Source organism: Lepus europaeus, chromosome 4 (assembly GCF_033115175.1).
Source record: "Lepus europaeus isolate LE1 chromosome 4, mLepTim1.pri, whole genome shotgun sequence".
NCBI lineage: Eukaryota > Metazoa > Chordata > Mammalia > Lagomorpha > Leporidae > Lepus > Lepus europaeus.
Window position 1 is genome coordinate 109,607,334 of NC_084830.1, and position 25,304 is coordinate 109,632,637.

At 35.9% G+C, this 25,304-nt stretch overlaps 1 protein-coding gene across 5 annotated transcripts in view; it reads right to left on the reverse strand.

Moving 5' to 3' along the window:
* Positions 1-25,304, reverse strand: part of RANBP17 (RAN binding protein 17) — a 364,714-nt gene that overhangs the window by 110,365 nt on the left and 229,045 nt on the right. For 4 of the 5 annotated variants that reach the window (XM_062188701.1, XM_062188698.1, XM_062188699.1 and 1 more), the window contains 3 exons: positions 14,521-14,580; positions 5,837-5,910; positions 4,742-4,822 (listed from right to left, as the gene is read on the reverse strand). In XM_062188701.1, the coding sequence (XP_062044685.1) occupies positions 4,742-4,822; positions 5,837-5,910; positions 14,521-14,580 (215 nt within the window). The remainder of the gene's footprint in view (positions 1-4,741; positions 4,823-5,836; positions 5,911-14,520; positions 14,581-25,304) is intronic. The other variant, XM_062188700.1, reaches the window with a different exon arrangement.

A 25,304-nucleotide genomic window follows, 5' to 3' on the forward strand; every position in this document is an offset into this window, starting at 1 on the left:
AACCAAGAGGGCCTTATTCCTGATATGCAGGGATGGTTCAACATTCGAAAATCAATCAATGTGATACATCACATTAACAAACTGAAGAACAAAAACCATATGATTATCTCAACAGATGCAGAGAAAGCATTTGACAAAATATAACACCCTTTTGTGATGAAAACTGTAAGCAAATTAGGAATAGATGGAACATTTCTCAACACAATCAAGGCAATTTATTACAAACCCATGGCCAGTGTCCTATCGTATGGGGAAAAGTTGGAAGCATTCTCACTGAGATCCAGAATCAGACAAGAATGCCCACTCTCACCACTACTTTTCAATATAGTCCTGGAAGTTCTAACCAGAGCCATGAGAAAAGAAAAAGAAATTACAGGGGTACGGGAAGGAGGAAGTAAAACTATCCCTATTTGCAGATGACATGATCCTATACATACGGGATCCCAAAGACTCCACTAAGAGACTACTGAAACTGATAGAAGAGTTTGGAAAGGTAGTATGATATAAAATCAACACAGAAAAATCAACAGTCTTTGGATATACAGACAATGCCACAATTGAGAAAGAGCTTCTAAGATCAATTCCATTCACAATAGCTAACAAAAAATAAAATCAAATACCTTGGAATAAATTTAACCAAGATGTCAATGATCTCTATGATCAGAATGTTAAAATATCAAAGAAAGAAATAGAGGAAGACACAGAAAAATGGAAAAATCTTCCATGTTCATGGATTGGAAGAATCAATATCATCAAAATGGCCACACTACCGAAAGCAATTTACAGACTCATGTGATACCAATCCAAACACCAAAGACATTCTTCTCAGACATAGAAAAAATGATGTTGAAATTCATATGGAAACACCAGAGACCTGGATAGTCCAAGCAATCTTATACAACAAAAACAAAGCTTGATGCATCACAATACCAGATTTCAACATATACTACAGGACAGTTATAATAAACTTGGAATAATGATTAATAAACAGAATTTTGGGTAAACTGCAGTACCTTCCTCCCTATTTCTCAGCATTTAAAATATTTAAGTTTATTTGATTGCTCTGTATCAACCTTACTCTTTCTAGTTTTCCCAGAAACCTCCTTGTTCCAATCACTTGAACACTCTCACGCCTTTCTCATTTAGATAGAAACTGGAATTTCTGACCAGAAAACATTTAAAAGACAGGGAAGGGTCCCCTGGTATTGTACCTGACAGTACGGGGCTGGCCCTGGAAATAGCCATGTCAGCTGTATGTATGTTAGAAAAAACTACTTAGCAGCAGGAATTTTTGAAACTTAGTCTTAGAAATTTAAAGAGCATGTTAAAAAGTTACTAAATAAAAAAAAAAATAAATGAAAAAAAAAGTTAAAAATGTATTTGCTAAATTTATCATCTATGTCCCACATATGTATCTGATGGGAAAACATATTTGCCCTCAAAAAGGTCACTGGATTTTAAAATTACAGTAGTCTTACTTTTAGCAAGCTTAAAATCTGGCCAACAACAACTTTAGAGTAAAAAGCAATAGGCTATGGCAGCTCCAATCTGAACTGATGTAATGGTAGCCTCCCCTACCCCACATACTGTTGTTTAGAGAACTGGACCTCTGCTTCCTTAAAAATGTTAAGTCCGCCTTTACCTAGTGAAGGCAAAATCCTACAAAGAAGTGCCTGCAGGAGAAATACCTGATTTTTCTGGTCAGGTAGAAGTTCTCAGTATATGATCCCAGAGCCACCAACATCACCCAAGGCTTGTTAAAAAATGGAAACCCAAAGCTTTTGTCTAACACCTCCTGGAACAGAAATTTTGGGAAGTGGTGCTTAACAATTTGTGCTTCACCAAGACTCCCATTCTCACTCTCACTGAAGTTTGAGACCACTGCTTTAAGGCAACTGAGAGCTTTTTGGTACTTTCTAAAGGAAGGTCTCGGTGATATCAACTTCTAAACAATTGGTTACACTTAAAAAAAAAAAACAAAACAAAATAAAAATCCACCCAATTTCAGAGACTGGCTTTGAGCACCACAACACTAAGGTACACTTGAAGTAAATAAAATAGAAAAGGCAAAATAAAAAGTACCTGAAGACACGCACTATAAAGTAATACGGTACATTTAAAAACTTCATAGTAAGACAACACGATTTTAATTTACTTATTAATATTTCAAGTAAAAATATTTTGAATATTATTATATGAATAGATTTCCATTAATAGGGACCAATAGGTCATCATTTTTATCTTGTATAGCTGTTTCTACTGCTGAAAAATATCATCTATTTTTAACACAGAAATAATGTACTGCTTTAAAATCAAGATTAAGCAACACACTGTAATAAAGAAATCAATTGGAAACAACAAGACATACATTAGGTAACCAGTGACTGCACTGAAACGATACACCACTCACATATTCCATTATGCAAATGAATTCAAAGATATTTCATGACTGATCAGCTAGAAGGGACATAATGATTTATAATTCAAATAACTGAGCAATGAAATCAAATTGAGCTAATATATATTTCTAAATATGCAAACCTGAAATAATTGTTAAAAAATATAAATCAATGTATTCATGTTGAAATCATTTGTATTCTTTGGTTTAATGTTACAGCTGTTAAACTTTTATCTAATAAGTTTCTTGAAAATAGGATTTTTTATTAACTTCAAGAAGTATTCAAAAGCAATAAACAGCTTGTAAAATAAAAGGTTATAATATTTGGATTAAAGAATATATAGGAAGTATAATGTGATAGAAAAAATCTCAAATAGCAGATACAAATAAATTAAGCATTATGCAAATTACACCAAAAAGAATACAAATTAAATTAATTTTATATTAAATATCAATTCCATCCTAAATATAGGGTAAATCTAAACAATAGATACGTGCTATAAAATAACCCAGGCTTCTTTTCAGATAATGTGCTCTCAAAGTAATTCATTGTGAAAAGGCCGGAGTTAGCGATACTACGAAGTACTTATAAACCACTTCATATGTTTGAAATAAAGAGTATTTCAGTATTATTATTAGAAAAAATACAGGTTTAGTTTTTTTATAAGAAAAAATACATATCTTAAAAAGCCAAAATGACCACTAGAATTGGGTTGTACTTCACTTTCCAGTAAAAAGGAAAAACAGCTTGGACAGGTGTAATTTATCATTTTTCTGATTTAATATCAAAGAAATATATTAAAATAATAAAAAGAATCCTGAAATCCTCAAAATTTGTAGTGATAAATAGCCCTCCCTGTCTTTATTGCATTATACCTACTAACAGAAATATTGCATGGTGGATTTTGCCAGACAAGGACGATTATTTTCCAATAAAAAGTTGCATATTAAATTCCAGCACAAAAGTGGGTGTCTAATACTTTGGAAATCTTTTATGGTTTACTATGGAACACAATTTTAAACTTAACTAATACAACCATATCCCTGGAATGAACCTACATCAATGGTTTCCATCCAATGTCACTCATTTTCAAAATTTGTCTTCATATTAAAATATAAGCAAATCTTAGAGGTTAACTAAATCAACACTTATTTTTCACAACACCTGTACATTTGATTGCTAACATTTAAAAGAAAATCTACATGGTTCTCTCTCATTGGTAGAAATATGACAACAGTATCAGATATAATACAATATGGAAGGATGATTCCTGGTTTTTTAAAAATCTGCTATTAGATAAGGAGATCTACACATTTAACATGTAATGGGAAATCTTATTTTATAGTAGCTATGAGGTTGATCTGTTGGGGTCAATAATCAATGAAGTAGTCCAAAAGCTTATCATTTCTTTCCTATTACTCCTTAGTTCCCCTCAACTAATGAAAATAATGCTCTTCTCAACTAACAAATACTAGAGATATACTTAATCTTAAGAATTCAGTTTTTATAAAGCAATATTTTTAGAACACTTTGACCTCCTTAAAATTAGTTATATGCTTTCTTTATGACAAGAATTTCTGATAATTATGAAAAACAATGGAATAAAATACATGCGGTTGCATGCTTTCTTATGTATCAATTTAATATGGGTGAGTATAAACATAACTTTCTCTAGTTGGGATTTACATATTTCCATATAAATACAGTTGTCACCAAATAAATACTTCATATATGCAGTTAATACTAGGGGTCTTCCAAGTTTCTTGGAGGGGTAGGGATTTCCCACGATGGTTAAGATGTTACCTGGGACACTTACATCCTGTATCAGAGTACCTGGATTTGACCTCTGGCTCTACTTCCAATTCCAGCTTCCTGCCAATGCAGGAAGGGAGGGAGCAGGTGACAGCTCAAGTATTTGGGTCCTTGCCATCCACATGGGAGACCCAGATTGAGTTTGCAGCTTGTGGCTTTGGCCCAGCCCAGCTCCAGCTGTTCTGCAGCACTTGGGAGTGAACCGTGAATGGGAGATCTCTACTTGTTTATCTGACTCTCTGTCTTTCAAATAAATAAAGTAATAAAACATTTTTAAAGTTCATGGAAATATGTATTATGAAAAATTATATACAGATTACAATTTTTTGCACTAAAATAAACATATTTTAATTCAATTTTCCATGAACCATATAAAATTTCAAAAATAGGCATTTATAAGTAAGGCTAAATGAAAAGGCTTTTATTTTTTTAAAAAACTTACAACATTATACCCAAGGAAAATTCTATCCAATAAAACGCACTTACTAGGTTGTTTATATATAATATCAGATATACAGTGAAAAGGATATCCAACAGAAAGGTCATTTAGGAACTGAAGAGTTCTTGAAATTACAGGCTCACATCTTCCCCAGTATTTAAGGTTTGTAACACTAAATATGAAAAAAAAGTTTTAAATTATAAAGAATATATTTGCTTGTGTAGGGAGAACCATAGAGGCATACAGTCGTCTATGTAAGTTGATGGTCTATATCACAAATATCTCACAAAATGAAAGGCAGGTTCAAATACCAGTGGGATATGTTCTATTCAATTTTTATGGCATATTCAAAATTATCTAAGTCTAGATTGCTCTCCTCATGGTGTATAATTCTATAAATTTAGTTTTGTGTAAATTAAAAAGTTGCCAAAGTGTTTTGCATAAGAAATATTATGTTTTTATCCAAACATGTTAGGGATTACAAGGAGGAATTAAAAAGAAAGTCAAATAGAGGATCACAGTTTACTGCCAAAAAATGAATCATTAAATTATGGCTCCCAAACTCACTTTTCTGATCATGACTATTTATCTAGTTTTGTTCTCTGTAAGCATAACAATACTGTCTATCTGTCACATAGATCAAGTCGAATACCACTGGAGGCATACAAGTTTAGGCTAAGTGTTATGTACAAAGTTTTATCTATGGCTAAAACCCAATTAAGTGTGCTAATGTTACAAGGATAAATTAGAACAGTTTCCAGGACAGTTTCCTCTGATGGCTACAGGTTTGTATTAAAACCAATGAATACCCTAAGGGTAGTCAGACTTCTCTCAGTGATTCCAACTTGCAATAAACTTCAGTTGGCCTTTGAAATTAAATTTTTTTTTTTATTTATAAAAGGTGCCAAATTGATTCTAAGAGTCAAGGTCTACAAATTGTTTTAAACCATATTCTGATGTTTGCACATTGTGGCTAAATGAACACCTTGACAAACTACCATGTCCTTTGGAGGCTGAGTTTTAAATATGTGACAGTAAGTTTCAATTAAGAATCATGCTATCATTCCAAGCAATTTAAAAATCTTTTACTAAAAATTAAAGCCTATAAAGACACAAAAACACAGTGAAGATCTATTATATTTAAAACAGAAACAAAAGTAAAATTAAAAACCAAAACATAACTCACATTTTCGTCATGAAAGTTTCCAGAACATGGTTGTCATCTGTGATTCCTAAGACTTCTGACATACGGGCATATACCTGCAGGAAAACATTTCATTGTTAAAAGCTCTATCATTAACATATATTTCATAAACACTATACCAAATTAGACAAATGAAAGACTTCATGCACTGTTCCAGCCACACTGAAGTAGGAAGTAGGTAGGGAGAGTAAGTGAAGATTTTTAATTTTAAAATTTATTTTTTCTCTAGAAAGTACCTCCCCTGCTTTGAAATTTATATACACTCACACACAAAAACATCGACACACCCATTTTCCTCCCACCATACTATATAATTTTCCTCCTCAAATGGTAAACCACCCCTTTCTAGAAGATGGGAGTAGGTATGCAAAGTAGAGTGCAAAGAAGAGTGCCTCAACAAAAAGCTCTAACCTTTAACACATTTTCTTGTAGTCCAGATTGCAGCAAAATATCCACTCACTCAAGATTTTGCAAGGCAGTTACACAAATAGGATTTCCAAAACCAAAGAAAGTTCATAAATGTATGAAAATTCTCCTCAAATATCCCCTAATTAAACTCCCCCCCAGTATATAGAGAGGTAGGTCTTACTTTTCATGCTGCAACTGAAATCCCAAGCTCAGGGATTCTCTGAGAAAACATCAGGGCCTGGGAATCCACTAAGCTTCCAGTTAAGGAAGTGTTGGTTGCAGAGTTTGGGGTGCAAACATTTCAGTCTTAAGCCACACTGAGCTTATAAGTACACATCTGACATCAAGTGGGAAAATGCCACCGGCAGCCAATGGAATATCCCTAATAGCCTGGCAAAGCTGAGAGGTGGGTTAACACCTCCATACTCCCTGATGCTCTGGTGTGATTCCAGTTTATCCCTGCCAGACACCAGCTGTATGGGATTTCTCTTCTGTGATTTGATCCCCTGTGATTGTGTTCTCTCACTTTCTGCTGATCTGTGTATTTCCCATTCATGGCAACTTAGCTTCCACCTCTTTTGCCCTTTGTTTTTCGTATCTAAACATCAGCTCGATATACTGCAATAGGTCATGAAGGTAAGATAAAATCATAAGGCACTACAAATCATGCAGAGTTATAGGGTATTACAGAGCAGGAGAGCTTTTTATTGCAGACATCTCGTATTTAGAATTTAAACACCATTCAAATCGGAAGTTTGTGTTCCAGGTTTCAACCCAAGTATTATTGTCTGGAAAACTCCTCCTCAGGCTCAGAGAGAGAGAGAAAGAAAAGGAGCTGAGTGTAAAGAATGAAAGAAGCGAAAAAAAAGGGGCTAACAGAGTAAGAGAAGCAGGGGGCTAAGGGAGAAGGAAGATTGAGATTCAAATTCCTGTCCTACTTCAATGACTATACATCTAAGACTTTGCCTAGGAGAGCAGGCCTTCACCTCTTATAAGATTGCAGTTATCACTGTGGGTCCTAAGATGTTTGGAGGAAGAGGGAGGTAGGGAAGAAGAACTTAGAAATATTAGTTACCACCAATCTTCAGTGATCAGAAAATTTAAAGCACGTAAAAGACTCACATGAACAATGATATACAGAAGTTTCCCTTAGCTCATTATGAATCCAAAACCTGTCTTACAGATAGGAGTATCTGAAATGGGTCCCTTGGAAAATCTGATATTAATATGATTTATAACACACAAAGCTATTCACAACGTATCCCCAGGTTACCTCATCTTCCACCATTTCCCTCAACCTCAAGTCACGGTGAATTTGCAATTTCAGATGTGTATGTGTGTGTGCTGTTCATTTTGCCTGAGTCAGTCTTCCTCCTCTTCCCAAAATTTCCCATTCAAAAGTCACGAGAGGGATCGGGAAAGGGGAGGGTTGCGGGCGGGAGGGAAGTTATGGGAGGGGGGAAGCCATTGTAACCCATAAGCTGTACTTTGGAAATTTATATTCATTAAATAAAAGTTTAATAAATGAAAAAAAAAAAAGTCACCTCCTCCGAAACCTTCTTTGCCTTCCCAAGCAGGGAGAATTACACTCTCCCTTATCTGGTCTATTCCTCTGACTACAGTAATCTTTTGGGTGTGCACCTCCCCCAGCACACTGAGAGCTTTTTGAAGGGTGACACTGTGCCTTATTCTTTTGTGTCTCAGCACCTACGACAATGTTTGTTAAATGAATACCACATGTGTTTAATGTACAATGATGGAAGTCGTGATCTGGATCCACTAGTACTATATTACAAAAGAATATCACACAAATGATGAAAAATGAAGGTTCTTATGATTAAGTTAACATTAGATTCCACAGACAGACAACAGAAAAAGTATTATTTAGAATACCTTGTACTGTTATTTTAACCTATGAATATCTAGTATTTGATTATAACAATTGTCTTTCAACTTTATTTTAGTAAAACCCTTGTCAAATGAAAAATTTCAAATAAGCCTAATTGATAAAATCAAATTATAGTGGGGACTTGATACCCTACTGTCATCTGTCCAAGGCACATTTTGCTCTGTTCCAGGGGCCCTTATCTCTGACAGGAACTATAAAGGAATTTTTCATTTAACAAAGGTAAAAGCATGCAAAGTATTTTTTAAAATTATTTTTTATGTATTTGGAAGATTTACACACGCACACAGAGGAAGAGAGACAGAGACAGAGACAGAGAGACAGAGAGAGACAGAGACAGAAAAAGAAAGATCTTCTATCCACTGATTCACTCACTCCACAGACAGCTGCAATGGTCAGGGCTGCGCCAGGCAGAAACCAGGAGACTGTAGCTTTCTCCAGTTCCTCATGTGGGTACAGGGGTCTAAACACTTGGGCCATCTTCCATGGCTTTCCCAGGTGCATTAGCAGGGAGCTAGATTAGAAGTGGAGCAGCCAAGACTTAACCCATATGGGATACTGGCATCACAGACTGCAGCTTCACCACCTATGCCACACTGCTGGCCCCACAGGGATATGTTTAAACTAGCTCTACTACAACTCAAAGCATAAATTCTCCTGATGGTATACAGGATCATCTTTATAGATAAATAACATTATCATAAATTCAGTGTTTTGATATATTGGTTTTTAGAAAGGATATGACCATTGCATTATCTTAACTCATCTATTTTATATTCATTGTATTTACATCTGTCTTTCTCTGTTCTCTTTTGGTTAATTTTCTTGTTTTACATCACATAATGACTACATCGTACTTCCATAAAATCAAATTTTGCATTTTCAATACCTCATAAAGCTCAAAATTAATGTAAATTTTATTTTAACAACACCATGCTGAATAATAAAAATATAACAACTAAAATGTGATTTTTAACACTTTAAACACATATCTTTTGAGATGGATGTTTCTACAAGAACAAGTTTTCCAATTGTGTCTTTGGCATTTAAGAGAGGAAGAAACCAGGCAGGCAGGTCTGTTGTGCTCTGCTGTCAAAACAGTTTCTCAAAGCATCAGATTTGACCCAATAATATACAAGAACAAACAGTCAACATTGACACATGGCAGTGCTTTAATCCACAATTATCCTTGTAACTTGCACCATTCCTTTTATCATCCATTAGCTTTGATTCCCATTATCCTATCTAGAACTGTGTCAACGCTTTTGTCCTTGGGGATTTCTCTCCACTACTAGGATCTGACAGTCAAGCTTGAGTACTAAACAGGATCATTACCTCTTAAATCCACTTATCTGATCTACTGAATAGTAAATTGAAAAGCTCATTAAGAGCAACAATCTGATTTGTTTTCACGAGTGACAGGGTCATTTAAAATCAATGTGTGATTCCGGCATTTCTTTTAAAAGACTGTCTCACATCTTACAAGGCATCTACCTTACCACTCAGGGAAAATGCAGAAAATATGAAAATGTCTCCAAACATTTGGAATTTAATTATATCACACACATGGGTAATTTAGGGGTGGGAAGTAATTAGGTCAGTGAGGAAATACCTACAGAATTGTTTATCATATAGCACAAGTCAAGGAAAGTTTTCTCCAGAAAAAAATTGTAACATAGTATTTGGATTTTTCAACCCTTTCTACAACTTTATTGCTTCATGAAAAATAATTTTTATGATAGCAAGAAGAAACCACACTCCAACACCCATTTTCAGGAAGTACACATGAGTTGGCACAGGAATGCAAGAGAAAAAAAACCCTCACTTTTCATTCACAGGTTCCTAATCTTTTCTTTCAGAATCTGTTAAGATAATTTGATCATAATAAAAAAAAAAAAAGCGAAAATCCAAAAAATGAGCCTAAGTCCATTTTTGCTGACAACCTTCAGAGAAGGATGACCCTGGATAAGTCGTGATATGTCTTACATAGTCAGAGAGGCACATGAGTCATTGGCTTTGGTCTGCCAGAGTCCTCCTCCCTTCTGCTCTTTGTGAACACAAGGACATCTCTCAAAAGACTCCTGGCCTACCAGAGAGCAGGGATGACACTCTGTCTTTTTATCTCCCACGAATGTTTGTTAAGTAAATAAAGAGACTATAATGTTAAAATGAACCTTTTGTCTGAGTTCATTAGGAATTTTTTAGCAAAGGGAAAACAACAATAAAAGGCATCTTTTCCCCACCCAGCACTTTTTTTCCTGTACAAATAATATACCCCCAAATTCTACTCATTAGTGTTGTTCGCTGGTATAATCGTATTATTTAACAAGGTTGGCTTCAACACTCAAATAATATTTTGGAAATTGTCCCTGTAAATTCAATAAGAAGAGCTCCCTCCTTCGCATCTTCAAGACTGTCTATTGCTGCCAGTCTATTATCAATCAGCGTATCTCAAATATTAGAATATGATCTTGTTGTGGTATTAATTTTCCATGTGAAGACATATTTCCCCCACCATTTTAATGTGCTCCCAGAGGGCAGGAGAAATGTCTGTTTCCCCCAGTATCTCCAGTAGCACCTAAAACAATGTATTGGCAAATTTAGAAAAGAAGAAAAGGCATAGGGTTTTGTCCCAAGGATATGTGGATTTGAATTTTAGATCTGCTAGCTGGGTGTTACACTCTCTGCATCATTCTTATTTTCTGTAAAACAGAAATAGCACAGGCTTTGGGGAAGATTAAATGATGACCCCTAACACACAGCACAGCACTTAGGAGTCACTCGACAGATGCTGCTTCCCACTCCACCCTTCTACACGGCCCCTCCTATAATTGTCAGCTACTACTTTTGCAAAAGAAGGCCTTCACATACAAAACTAACAACAAGGTAAAGAGGTAATTTAAAGGTTTTCATGTGGTGCAAAGATGGTTAAAACAAACAAAACATTCAAGTGTGTTAGTAGCTTTGAAGTCTTTATATACATGTTCAGTCAATGAACATATTTTAGTATAATCAAAAATTACATTTGTTAAAGGCATAAAGCAATTGTGCAAATTTCATGACATAAAACCAAATTTTTTCTTAGAGTTATTACCTCAGAAGCCAGAAAAATTACTCATTTTAACCAGTTACTCATCTTTTAGCTATTGATATGTAGGAAGTCATTAGAAATGATCACTATTACAGATTTCAGAAGGCATGCTCCTCAAACACTGTTTTGATGTACTTGTTTTCTTATCACTATTTATTTTACTGCAAAAGTTCTTAGACATTTCATAAAAGAGCATTTGGATACGTGTATAATGCTTCAGTGCTTTAATATATTCTCTAACTTCTCAACTATTCAAATGACAAATATTGTCTGTGCAGTTGCAGGTAGCTGAAATAATCACATATAGGGTTTTTAAAAGGGAATCAGATAAGAAAACCAGACAAAAGAGTAACTGCACAAGTAGCAACCAGATTTTGAGTTGTAAATTTAATTTAATAAAGAATAAAAGCATGTGCCATGATAATTATTTTAAAACCATTCTTTTTCCAATCCTAATCCTTGGTCTTGGGTATCTGCAGTGCTGTCTCTAACATTCTGGTTATAACTTTGAAGAAACTAATTATGTCAATCCTTAAATTTGAAGTAGATTACAGAACTGGGAAACCAGAATATTAGTTCCTAAAGGTTGTATGGATATATAATGACAGTCACAGAAATTCAATAACAGCCCTCTATGAAATGTACTCAAAAGCACCACATGAAACAAATTAAAAAGAACAATGAATCTCTCATTCTGTGCAAATAAGAAAATAAGAGAAAACACTAGTTCTATAGGTTTTCATAAGAGCTGTTATAATGAATTAAGATTTTGGATAATGAATCTTCAGAAAATTATAGTAAGTTAATACCCTTAGGCCTTCTATAAATGTTTAAGATGTTATAACTTCTCAAAGAGCTTTAGTACATTTTAAGTAGGCTCAGTGCAGAAAATTAGCAATGCTGTGGAAATCAACAACAAAGTATTCTGCCATCAAACGATATACCTTCCCAGAAGCAATTTAGTCTCAAAAACTTACATCAAATAATATCTCAAAAAACCCTCTAAATATTGTTGGGAATTTTAAGGTATTATTTCATCCATTGAAATGGCTTATCAATTAAGGGTTTTAACTGGTTGTAAAACAAAATTTCTCACTGGAAAGGATCCAATATAATGAAAGCATTAAAGTTCCTTAGGAAGAAAATATAGGAATTGAGCATGAGACCATTTACTATAAATAAGAAACTGATTTCCATATTTTTGTCTTAGGTTTCAAGTGCTCTCGAGGTCAATATAGAGCTTTCTATAAAAGAGACTCCAACCAAGTGAAAGGTGGTGGTGGCAGAGGGAGAAGGAGGGGCATAAGAAGGAACTAATAAGCATTTTTAATGACTTACATCCGAACAATTTCCAACTAAAGATACTGAGCTCTTTTATTAACATTCGAAGAGGAATAAAATGAGACCACAATGAACTTATCACCATATCAAAAGAATTAATGACACAAACATCATTGTTGCATATCAAACACACAAACTTAGTAATACTGAATAGATCCATGTTAATCCTAATTTTTTCCGTTTCATCTAAAATAACATCACTAAATATAGAACACAATTAAGTAGAAAAATCTTCTGCCAAAATTTAATTTTGAAACCATAATTTATGTTGGAAACCAACTGGTAAAGGGTGAGGAATCCGCTTGCCTCATTCAATGGAATACAGAATGGCATCTGATAAAGAAAAGCTGCCTATGACAGTATAAAATAAATATGAATATTAAATTCTTATTTCAGTTAGAAAATCTGAACCCACCATCTGTAGTGGCCATCTTGCTAAGGGAATATGTACCTAACAAATCTCTTAAGAGGCACTCCCAATCTGCTTGAATGAGCTATTGTATAAGAAAACTTGGAGCAACCACTTTGGCCTCACATTTCCTTCGCTCCACATCCTGTGGCACAAAACATGAACTCAGCAGGCTGGGGTGCAGGGCTGCCTGCTGCCTTGTGATAATCCCCTCTCCCAGTAGGGGCCTCCACTGATGCATGGCTAAGAACATGCTTCCTCTTTTGCTTGCACCCCAGTGGGGTTTCCATTCCTCACTTGGGCCCAAATCCAGACTGCCAAGGAAGGTGGAAAAGTTAGAGGACTCCAGATGCTGCCAGAGCTAATTTTGGATTAGCTTCTAAACAATCATTTGTTAGAAAGAGAAGTACAGGTATGGTGTGAAGACCAGCAGACTGGTATTTTTGGAGAGATTCTTTCCCTCCTACCCCTGACCAGATCCACAGTCTAACTACCACCTGTTCAACAGAAGCTGGCTGTTTGCCTCCTTTTCCTTCAGGGAGCCACTGACTAAGAATCTTCACCAGCATGAACCTAATGCCTCCCGACAGGCCTTCACTAGCCAAGAGGGACCCAGGTCGAGTGCACCAGTTATTGGTCACAGGATACACAGCCCATAGAAAGACTCCTGTGGTGCAACCAGCTGAAAGCCAACCAGAGAAGATGGAAAGTGTACATTTGTCCTGACACAGCTTTGCTCCTGCTGGCTGCCAACTCACTCCATGTCTGGGGCCAAGCTTCTGTTAAAACTAGTCTTCTGTGGATAAAGCCATGGTAAAGTCTTGGGTAAACATATTATCTTCCCAAATTCATTCAAAAAGAAGTTAACCATGGGTATGACACAAGACTACCGGAGGAAGTCGTGTCTTTGGTAGAGGGTTTGACACCATGGTTTGAAGGGGTATTTCAGTCATTTAAAGGAACATTTATAATTCTAATAGTAAATTGACAAGATGGCTTGATTAGATTTTAGAATAAAGAAGGTGATGATGGATGAAGTTTGTGAGAAGGTGATAGCAGAGGTGGGGGACTGGGAAATAAATAGTTTCTTTACTCTAATCCCTTACACTTGTCAAGGGGTCTGGCCAGAAACACATTCTGGCACAAGGGATACATAAATGTACTCTAGACACTGTTCAATAACAGATGCTATCCAATGTAGCCAAATAAAACTGCTCCTTTCAGGTATGAAAAGGTGGTTAAAACTGGCCACTCAGAAATGTTATAATCAAGAAATCTAGGTTGTTTCCACACTGTGTAATCACACTAAATACAGTCTGGGCAGTTAATGCTGTTGTCTGTTAAACATTTGTCTGTAAAACATGCAAGTGGAATAAAAAGGGAAAGCAAGACAATACACCCCTACACTTATCACTGTGTGTAGTTGCCTGTTTTAGTAAAAAGAATCTGGCACTTAGTGAGACAAGCATAAAGACTGGTGATCCACCACCATAACCAGCAACTTGACTCACCTTAACTATTTTCCAAGCCTTCTCTGGAACTCTGGATACATCACTTCTCAGCCGTACCACCTAAAAAGCACAAAGTTTAGGGACCTGCCACCTGCTGCCAGGGAAAAGAGAACAGAAGGTCTTCCTAATCTCAGATTTAGGGAAAAAGTGGCCAGGATCTTTGTGGCTATCACTTAAAATAGCCTTAGGACTTTGATTTTATTCTGGAGTCCACAAGCAGAGGAATGGTAACATTCTGCTCAAACTCTGGAATGGGTTTGCTTTAATGGAGTAATTCAGAAACCAATGACTCAAGGTAGCCCTAAAAAAAAAAAATACATCATAAATAATATCTAATAGAACTATTTTTAAGAATCTCTTAGTATTGTTGCTTCCAATGAAGCACTTTCAGTACAGAATCGTGGCAAGTGGGGCTAATGATTTAAATAGGCCAAGTAACCTTCTATGAGTAAATAAACTAATTTCTGTAGTCATTCAGAGGGTAAGTAAATCTATTGAACCTTCCACACTTCTTATGCACACTCTCCTCCAAATCCTGTTTACAGGCACACTGAATGACAGCTGCAATGGGTGTTAAGATGATTACCAGGTGACCACATCCACATCTACCATCTTTATTTTATTCATGCAGGTTTCCTATTAATAAAATCCTATTTGTTTACACACCACCTCTCTGAACCATGTCCCATTCCCTATATCCAAAACAATTTCTCTACCTTCCTCCTAAGAGATACTAAACTCTTCATCCCCTGGTGTGTGTGTGTGTGTGGGGGGGACTTGAATAAAGAGAGATAATGACTCCAGTAATGGAAAGTGAGTACCAATGACATCATCTACATTTTGACTATTCTGTCAAACCAGCTATTTTCATTGTATTACCAAATTTTTCAAATAAATGCTCATGTGTACCACTTAATTTCTCTCATTATAGCCCATTAATGATAACTTTACCCCAAATGCAATGGATCAGAGTTCATTTTCTGGTAGATCAGATATTAACATCTGGTTTTAACTCAGAGAAGGTAATGTTTGCATTCATAGGTTAAATCCTGCTTCCTTCATAGTCTCCTACATGAAAAACTAGTTACAACATACGCAATGGTCTAACTGTTGGACAAAATAATACACAGTTGTTCAGGAAGCATATTTTTTCTCTCGATAAGACAGAGATTTGTTGAGTTTATGTTTTACACAACTTCAACTAGGAGAAAACACAATGTTTACTACAATGCTCATGGGGTTTTATGTGAGCCTTTGTTACTTGCTAGCCAAGTACAGTGCTTCAAAACAGTCATTCAATATGTGTTTTTATTTAATGAATTACTTCTATAACTCTAGTTAAATCACTTAGTCTCTCAGAGCCTCAGTCTCCTCATGTGTACAAAAGAAAGAACAGCATCAACATGAAAAATATCACTAACCAGAGTAGTCTAGTAAGGCTGATAGGGAATAAGTTCTGAAGCTCAAGACCAGTAAGATTCCTTACATACTGGTTTTTTATTTTTCAATTAATTTATTTATTTGAAAGAGTTACAGAGAGAAAAGGAGACAGACAAAGACAGATAGCGTCCGTCTGCTGGTTCACCCTCCGGATGGCAGCAATGGCCAGGACTGAGCCAGGCCGAAGCCAGGAGCCAGGAGTTTCTTCCAGGTCTCCCACTTGAGTGCAGAGGCCCAAACACTTGGGCTACCTTCTGTTGCTTTTCCCAGGCCATTAGCAGGGAGCTGGATCGGAAGTGGAGCAGCTGGGATATGAACTGGTGCCCATACTGGGTGCTGGCATTGCAGACAGCAGCTTTACCTGCTACACCACAATGCCAGCTCCTATACAGACTGATTCTGAACACATTGCTTATCATCTAAATCTTAGTTTCCTCAAATATATAATGAGGATGATGGTAAGACCTAATTTATGGAAGTTTTGAGACAATTAAAGTTGCTAATTTATGTAAATCACTTAGAATAGTAAATTTTCATAAGTGTTAGTTATTATTACTAGCATGATCCAAGACAATAGTCCCATTTCTTTGTGCCATATCTGTACTACGAGCTAGGCTATAGATAAGAGCACAGGTGAACAGACTTAATAGTGGTTAAAGAAGAGTAGCTGGGGACAGAGCCCTAATGAAAGGTAGCATAACTCCTAATCTTATATAATTGGTCTAGCCTTTTAGTCTTTCGAAGAGATAGGAGAAGCTGGAGAGTGGTGGCCAAATGAGGAGGGTAAAAAACAAACAAACAAACAAACAAAAAAACCAAAACACAAGTCTGTGGCAGCTGATGAGGTTTATCTCAAAGTTCATATTAAATTCCCAGGGTCAGAGAAATCACCTTTATTTTTGGAATCATCACAAGTTTCCACTTCCCTTCTCGAAATGTTTCCAAATCATGGGGTGAGCAGATGATTTATAATCCTGTGTCCAATAAATTACCAAATTTTCCCAATCGAGATCAATGAGTCCATACAATTTTCTAAGTTTCATTAAATTAATGCAGACAGACAAGGGTTCCAGAATGCTATCATTTAAATTATTTAAAAAAATTTTTGATGGGCCCTCAAAAGGCAGTCTTTCACAGTAAGAACAAAAACACAATGTTTTTCATGTATCAATATAATATTACTGATCTCTGATACCATACTATAGATTCTGAATGATGTCTCCAATTGTGGGATGGATTATACCAAATATGTAATTTATCCTAGTTCTCTTGAGACTAATGGCTAAACAAGACTAGAGGTCAAATCTACAGTTGCAGATATGAGTTTTTTCCTTGGGTAGTAACACATCTAATAGGGAGATGAAACTTGTGATGTTGGTCTTAGCCACCATACTCTGAATGTTATCATGCCTAGCTTGATGGCTAATAGATAGGTAATGTAATACAGTGGAAAGCAAAATGAGTTCAGAACATGAGGATGTGGCTGAAACCCAGGGCTGCCCACTGAACAAGTTTTTAACTTTTCTGAAATTTTGCTTCATATTCTGTGAAATGAAGACAATCATATTAAATAGAAGAGTATTGAGAAAATGTAATGAACAGCTCAATACAGGTTAGATTAATACTGAAGATAAGCTATATTTTCCAATGTTTCCTATGTCTCTCTCATTCCACATTACCTGAAAATACAGAATTTTCAAGTTATAGGATGCACAATGTTTAATACCCAGTACTTTGAATTTTAGGAAGGTTGGTGAATATTGTGTTATTAGGCTGTTGCATTTGCTGTAAAGTGTTGTATTATAATCTATGTCTCATAAATGCTAATGAACAGATAAAAATAGAAGGGCAACTGAGAATTAATGCCACTAACCATGAAAACATTTCTAATAAGTCAGAAAAGTGGGCCAAGAGGGAAGCATGGAATGAAGTGGGCATAAAAATTGAAGAAAGGAAAAAATAAATGACCAAAAGGCCTTTAAAAATAAAAGTAAAGTTAAAACAAAACTAGAGAATTATAATTTTTTGCAAATGTGAAACCCCCAGTGTACTAAGGTATACTGCATGATGCATTTGATGCATTTCAGCATTTTTTATTTTCCCCATCAAAAGTTCCCAACCAAACTTACTAGGTGTGGGAGATTTTCCATAGAATTGCAATTCCAATTTTGTAATGGAAATCAATCAGAAAATACAATTCACATTGGAAAAACTTGTTTCAAAGCCAACTTGCTTAAACACATCTCAGTAAAGCAAGGGATACTGACACTGGGGAACCATGCAGGCCTGGGGGAAAACAAAATCCTAATAAGTATGCCAAATGTGCTTTTATATATCAAGAGTTCTTCAACAGAAACATTATGGGGAGATAAAAATTAGGAAAACACTGAACTTAACTAATTTAAAATGTTGAAAAAGTATTTTGCATTTATGTTTTATAACCAAGTGTTTTTCCCACATTTGTCCCAAGGCAGCAGATGAAGCACTATATTCAACCATTGCTAATACTAGCAATTGGAACATGCTCTTTGGCAAGGCAGAAATAAGATAATTGTTCAACATAGGCTGGCTTTTCAGAAATACTGGAAGCATTGCCTGTAATTATAGACATCTGTCACTGCTAGCCACTCAGTACTAACCCTGACATCAATATACAACCATAGCACTAAACTGCCTGCAGGCATAGCAATGGAGACCAGATACGCTAGGCAGGCAATCATCTGCTTCATCCAAACTATCTGTCAAAGGTTCCCAACCACAAATAGCTCTTACATTTTGTATCCTTAGGATAATATGTTGATTTATTTTAGATTCTCTAATATTTACAGTCTAGGCCATCTACTAAAATAAAGAAACAAAACTTATGGCTAATGGAGGCAGTTACTGTTCACAGTCATCATAAAAGGTCATAGCTCAACCCTCAAATGTTAAAAATTGATGGCAGCTTTAACCATGCGCTATCATACAGATGTTTCCTTTTGTAGAGGCAATTATTTTCAATAGCAATTCAAAATGGTAAATACAATCTTTCATCAGCAAGTATGTTGCCACATTGATCTAATAGAAATGCTCATATTTTAAAGCCTTTTTTGAGACATAAAGATAAGTTTCAATGTTGAGTACTGAAGAATCTGGATTGTCAATTTGGGACAACTTTACATATAGTACCTTATCTGGCAATATTTTTTACACACAGAAATGATATGATACCTAAAAACTAGGAAATTATATTGAATGATAAAATACTTGGTTAATGAAGGAACCAACTAATATAATCTTGCTGGATGTAAACTTATTGTAATATAATACAGTTTTACATTTATATTTTTAAAAGCCCAAAGACACACTGTAACTTTAAATATCACTTTCCTTTTTTTTAAGCAGCCAGGGAAGCAAGCTGAAAATTATTAGATGTTTAGACTAATTAGGAATAAATACGCTCACAATTATCATAATGTGTTACTAAAAACCCAGATATTTCTTGGTCTGATCACAACAGCCTATGCTGAAGAAAAACTATTAATTACTGACAGACAGTTAGCTTACAAGTGAGCTGCATTTTAAAAACCTCCTTTAAAATACAATTGCTAAATGCCTTACAGTGCTGTAATGTGAGACAGGTTCAAATCTTATTACTTCACTGAAATTAAAACCTAAGTTTTAATACTGTTCAAGTCGAACAATGATTCCACACTTTATTGCTTTTGAAATCCCTTGATGATCATAGGAAAAAATGCCCCGGAGAAAAAAAGACTGTTTTCGATAAACAGAAAATACAGTTTGCACTCTTAGCCTCTTTGTCATCACAAAAAAAGGATTTAATGCCAATTCTTTAAAAAAAGACTTTTTTCCCACAAAATGTGCACCTTGTGTGCCATTTGTAAAATCAGTTCACTTTCTTTTATTTATTACTGCAGTGCGGCAAGGCAATAAAGAAGCTACCGATAGCTAATAAATTACATGCCTTTTAAAACAATTCTCTTGCTACGAAAACATGTAACTACAAAGGTTTACATTTACATGGTACATCACACGAAATGTCTATATTTGTGTCCTATTAACCATTTTGGCAAATTGTGGACTTTTACAAAATAGCTGATGGGGGAAAAAAAAAACCCACAAATGTCAACATTGACATAAAATAAAAGTTGTTCAAGAAAAATACCCTTATTCTGTTTCCACCTCCTAAAGATTCTCTAAAATTTATTTTAAAACATTCTTTGACAAATTATTTTATTCATCAAAAAGCATTCAAGTATATTCTAATAGGATTAATTTAAACTTTGTTCAATTATGAATAACTAAGCCAGCACCCTTTCTCCCCTAAGTTATGTATCTAGTAACATGCAGTCATTTAAAAATCATAGCTTCAAGCAGTTACTTAGCACAAATTACAAAAGGCACGATGACTGAATGTATGGTAACATGCCCCAGTTTTGTTCCTTAATACATACTGTATTTTTAGAAAGATGCAGAAACTTGGTTATTTAAGAAACATTCACATCAAACATGTTTTGCTTAGTTACAATCTTTTTTTTAAAAAGAATATTATCTTCATATAGCTACAACAACTGCTTTTTAAAAGCATACTTTTTGAAACTAAGTTACATATTTCATCTCTCCGGATTATCTATGTACAAATGAATTCTGAAGTATCTGTATTCCAATTCCAAGAATAAATTGTTAAATTAATATTGAGTATTTGCTTAATGCTTTCATCTTCTAATCTCAAGAATATATTTATGAGGTGGTGTACTGCCTTTTATTATTAATTTCCTCCATTTCCTGTAATAGCTATCATAGCTGTGGCTTTTTGTTTGTTTCATACCTACAAAATTTCAACTTTGTTCAATTATGCATGATGAACAATGCTTCCATTTTCCAAGCACAAACAATTTTGTTCCATTTCATCTTTATTTCAAAATGACAATACATGGTAGAAATGAATAAAAATTCAATATGCTGTAGCTCTATTTCTCTGTTTAGATCTACTTTTTCTCCCCCTCTTTTGAAATCAGTCTTATTATTATGATTAAAAATGAGAAATCTGTGGAGGATATAGTTTTCCTTATATTTGGACAATTTAATTTTTATTTACTAGCACTTTTTAAAACTGGAAATGTAAAAATTGTATGCATGGGGCATCATGTGATGTTTTGATATGCATTCCTTATGAAACATCTAATTAGGGTAAATAATATTTGTTTCCTTAAACATTTAACATTATGATAAAAACATTCAAAATTCTATCTTCTAGCTTTTTAAATAGAGAAATAGACAGTATATTAACATCTTACTCATCTTGCTGTATAACAGAACCCCAGGGTTTCTTTTATATATCCATCCATCCATCTATCTTTTTATCTAGAGGGAGAGAGAGAGAGAATGAGCGAGCATCGTACATTGGCTCATTCCCTACATCCCTAAATGCCCACAACTATAGGGGTTGGGCTGGGCCAGGCTAGGGGCCAGGAACCCATGCAACCCATATCTCCCATGTGGGTGGCAGAGACACAAGTATTTGAGCTGTCACCATTGCCTCTCAGTGGATGTTGGAATTGGGAATGGAGTTGGGACTTGAACCTAGGTATTCTGATTATGGAATGTGGTGTCTCAAGTAGCATCTTAATCACTAGGCCAAACACTCACACTCCAGAACTTTCTACTGCTAACCATAAGTTAGCACCCATTAATCAGTCTTTCCCCATCCCTTGCCATACCTCCCCTTAATCACTATTTAAAAACATTTTTTAAAAATTTATTTACTTATGGGGCCGGCGCTGTGGTGTAGCAGGTAAAGCCGCCACCTGCAGTGCTGGCATCCCATCCATATGGGCACTGGTTCAAGTCCTGGCTGCTCTACTTCTAATCCAGCCCTCTGCTGTGGCCTGGGAAAGCAGTATAAGATGGCCCAAGTCCTTGGGCCCCTGCACCCACATGGGAGACCTGTTAGAAGCTCTTGGCTCCTGGCTTCGGATGGCTCAGCTCCGGCCGTTGTGCCCAATTGGGAAGTGAACCAATGGATGGAAGACCTCTCTCTCTCTGCCTCTCCTTCTCTCTGTGTAACTCTGACTTTCAAATAAATAAATAAATAAATCTTTAAAAAATTATTTACTTATTAGAGAGGCAGAGGCAGAGAGAGAGAGAGGACTTCCATCTGCTGGTTCATTCCCCTAACGGCTGCAAAGGCTGGAATGAGCTGATTTGAAGCCAGGAGCCAGGAGCTTCTTCCAGGTCTTCCATGATACAGGGGCCCAAGCACTTGGGCCATCTTCCGCTGCTTTCCCAGGCCATAGCAGAGAGCTGGATCGTAAGTGGAGTAGCCAGGACTTGAACCAGCACCCATATGGGATGCTGGCATTGCAGGCAGCAGCTTTACCTGCTATGCCACAGCGCCAGCCCCTCTTAATCACTATTATGATAGTTTTAATTTCTATGAGATCACTGTTTAAAAATGTTTAGATCAATTTTTATTTATTTTCATTTTATTTGAAAGGCAGTGAGAGAGGTACACATCCACACAGAGAATATCTTTCCTCAACTGGTTCACCGCCTTCCCCCTCCAAATGCCTGCAACACCCTGGGTTGGGTCAAGCCAACGCCAGGAGTTTGGAACTCCAGCTGAGTCTCCCACATTGGCTGCTGACCAAGTATTTGAGCTGTCATTTGCTGCCTCCCAGGGAATGCATGAAAAGGAAGTTGGATAAGAAGTGGAAGTGAGACTGGAACCCAGGCACTCAGACATGGGATGTGGGCATCACAAGCAGCATCTGAACTAATGGACCACATGCCTGCCCATCACCTTTTTAGGACTCCACAGATTAGTGAGATCATATTTGTTTTTCTGTGCTTGGCTTATTTCACTTCAGTTCTACCCATGTTGCAAATGAAAAGATTTCATCCATTCATGGCTGAATAGTATTCCATTGTGTGTGTGCATCACATTTCCTCTTTTTTAAAATATATTTAAATAAATGTTTATTTTTAATCTGAAAGGCAGAGAGGGGAGGGAGGGAGGTGAGGAGAGGCAGAAGCAGAGGAAGAGGGAGAGGGAAACATCAATCTTCCGTTTGCTGGCCCATTCCCTAAATGCCTGCAATAGTTGGGGCTGGGCCAGGCTGAAGCAAGGAGTAGGAACCCCATCCAAGTCTCCTGCATGGGAGATGGGGACCCAAGCATTTAAGTCATTATCTATTGCTACTGAGAATATGCATCAGCAGGACACTGGATCAGAAGCAGAGGTGGGACTCGAACCCAGGAACTCTGATATGGAATGCCAGTGTCCCAGGAGGCGGCTCAACCTGCTGCACCAGAACATCTGCACCAATATACCACATTTTCTGTATGCATTCCTCAGTGGATGGACACTTAGATTATTCCCATTGTTTGGCTATTGTGAACAATGCTGCCATAAACATGAGTGTACAGATGCCATTTCAACAGTGATTTCATTGGGCTTGCTGGATCATATAGCAGTTGTTTTTAGTGTTTTGATGAAACTCCACTGTTTTCCACAATGGTTGTGCTAACCTAAATTCTCTGTGTCCTCATCAGCATTTGTTCTCTCTCTCTCTCTTTTTTTTTAATAATAGTGAATCTAACTAGAGTTACGTGTAAGATATCTTTTCTAAAGAGTTCATTGAAATAAGTTTATTTCATTTTCACTGATTAGAGGGAAACTGTCATTTCATAATAACATGTAATATTCTATAACATATCTATATACTTATTACCCTATTTTTATTTTTTAATAGTAAATGTTCAAATTTGATGGAATTATTACCTTTTCCCATACTTAGGCCAATTTTCAGTAATAATATTCTCAACTAGAGACTAAAAAAATAACTGACAGAATACTTACTTTTGGGGCCGACATTTATGGTGTAAGGGTTAAGTTGTCACCTGCAATGCCGGCATCCTATGGGCGCCAGTTCAAGTCCCAGCTGCTCCATTTCCAATCCAGCTCCCTGCTAATGTGCCAAGGAAAGCAGTGGAACATGGCTGAAGTGCTTGAGTTCCTGCACCCACATGAGAGACCTGGATGAAGTTCTTGGCTCCTGCCTTCAGCCTGGCCCAGTCCCAGCCTTTGTGGCCATGTGGGGAATGAACCAGCGAATGGAAGATTTTCTGTCTCTAACTCTGCCTTTCAAATAAATAAAATAAATCTTTAAAAAAAAAAAAGGTGAAAACTTGAATAGCAAGTTGGAGAAGATGTCATTTTAAAAGATTACTAGTCGGTAGTTCTTGGTATCAATTGAAGGAAGTAGGGCAAATTCTCTTGTTTTATTAATTATCTCCTTAGAAGAGATGAAATATTAACTCTGTACCACATTCTTAATTTGGTAAATAATACAAAATAAATTGATATTTAGTTGCTTGGCTTTGCACGCTTGAATGGAAAAATAGAAAATGTGAAGTTGAAATCTTTTAGTCTTTTTTGCACCAATGTGCAACTCCTAATCTTCTTTTACTCATAACCTGCTTATGTTATACACAGAACTAAATTACACCAAAAGACACCCCAAGCATCCCATGAATCTTCATGACTTTCCCACAATTTCATTAGGTATCTTCCTATATGTTCTCAGTGTTCTGCATGTCAGTCATTGGCATCATCATATCGAACAAGGATTACCTGTTGGCTTTATGTTCTTCATGAGTTGTGATGGCAGGGCTATTTTTCTGTAGTCAATATTGTTCCACACTGCTCACCAATTAATGATAATAGGTAATTAAATGCATTTTCAATTATAAATATTTTATTATAAATGAAATAAAAGAATGCACTGATCTAGCTGCAAATAACATTGTTTTAGCCACTGTAAAAATTCCTTTCTAATTTACATTTCTTAAAAACTGACCTCTGTCCTCTAATCAACAACACTTCAAAAAATGACGAGGATCATAATAAAATTTCTCTTTGTCACCATGAAATCTGGCCAACTTACTCTATGTAATCCACATCTAATCAACCAATAAATTGATCCAACACTGTTCTACTTGTACTGGCAGATACAAGACACGTCCAAACACTGGCTCTTTCCTTAAGAATTCCAAACCTTGTTGAGAAACTAAGGATCCAGAGTACAAAGAGCAATGGATTTAGAGTTAGAGAGACCTAAGGTCAAACTTTGTGCATGCCATTTCCTACCTATGCATTCTTGGTAGAATTACTTAACTGTAGAACTGTGGTTAATAACACTTTCAACATAAGATTATTTCCAAGCTTATAAAATGTAATACATGTAAAAGGTCTATGATCATAATGTATGGCATATAATAAATAAATGAATACTAGCATTATTATTTAACTAAACTTTAAACAGGGCACAAAGGTGTTAAGA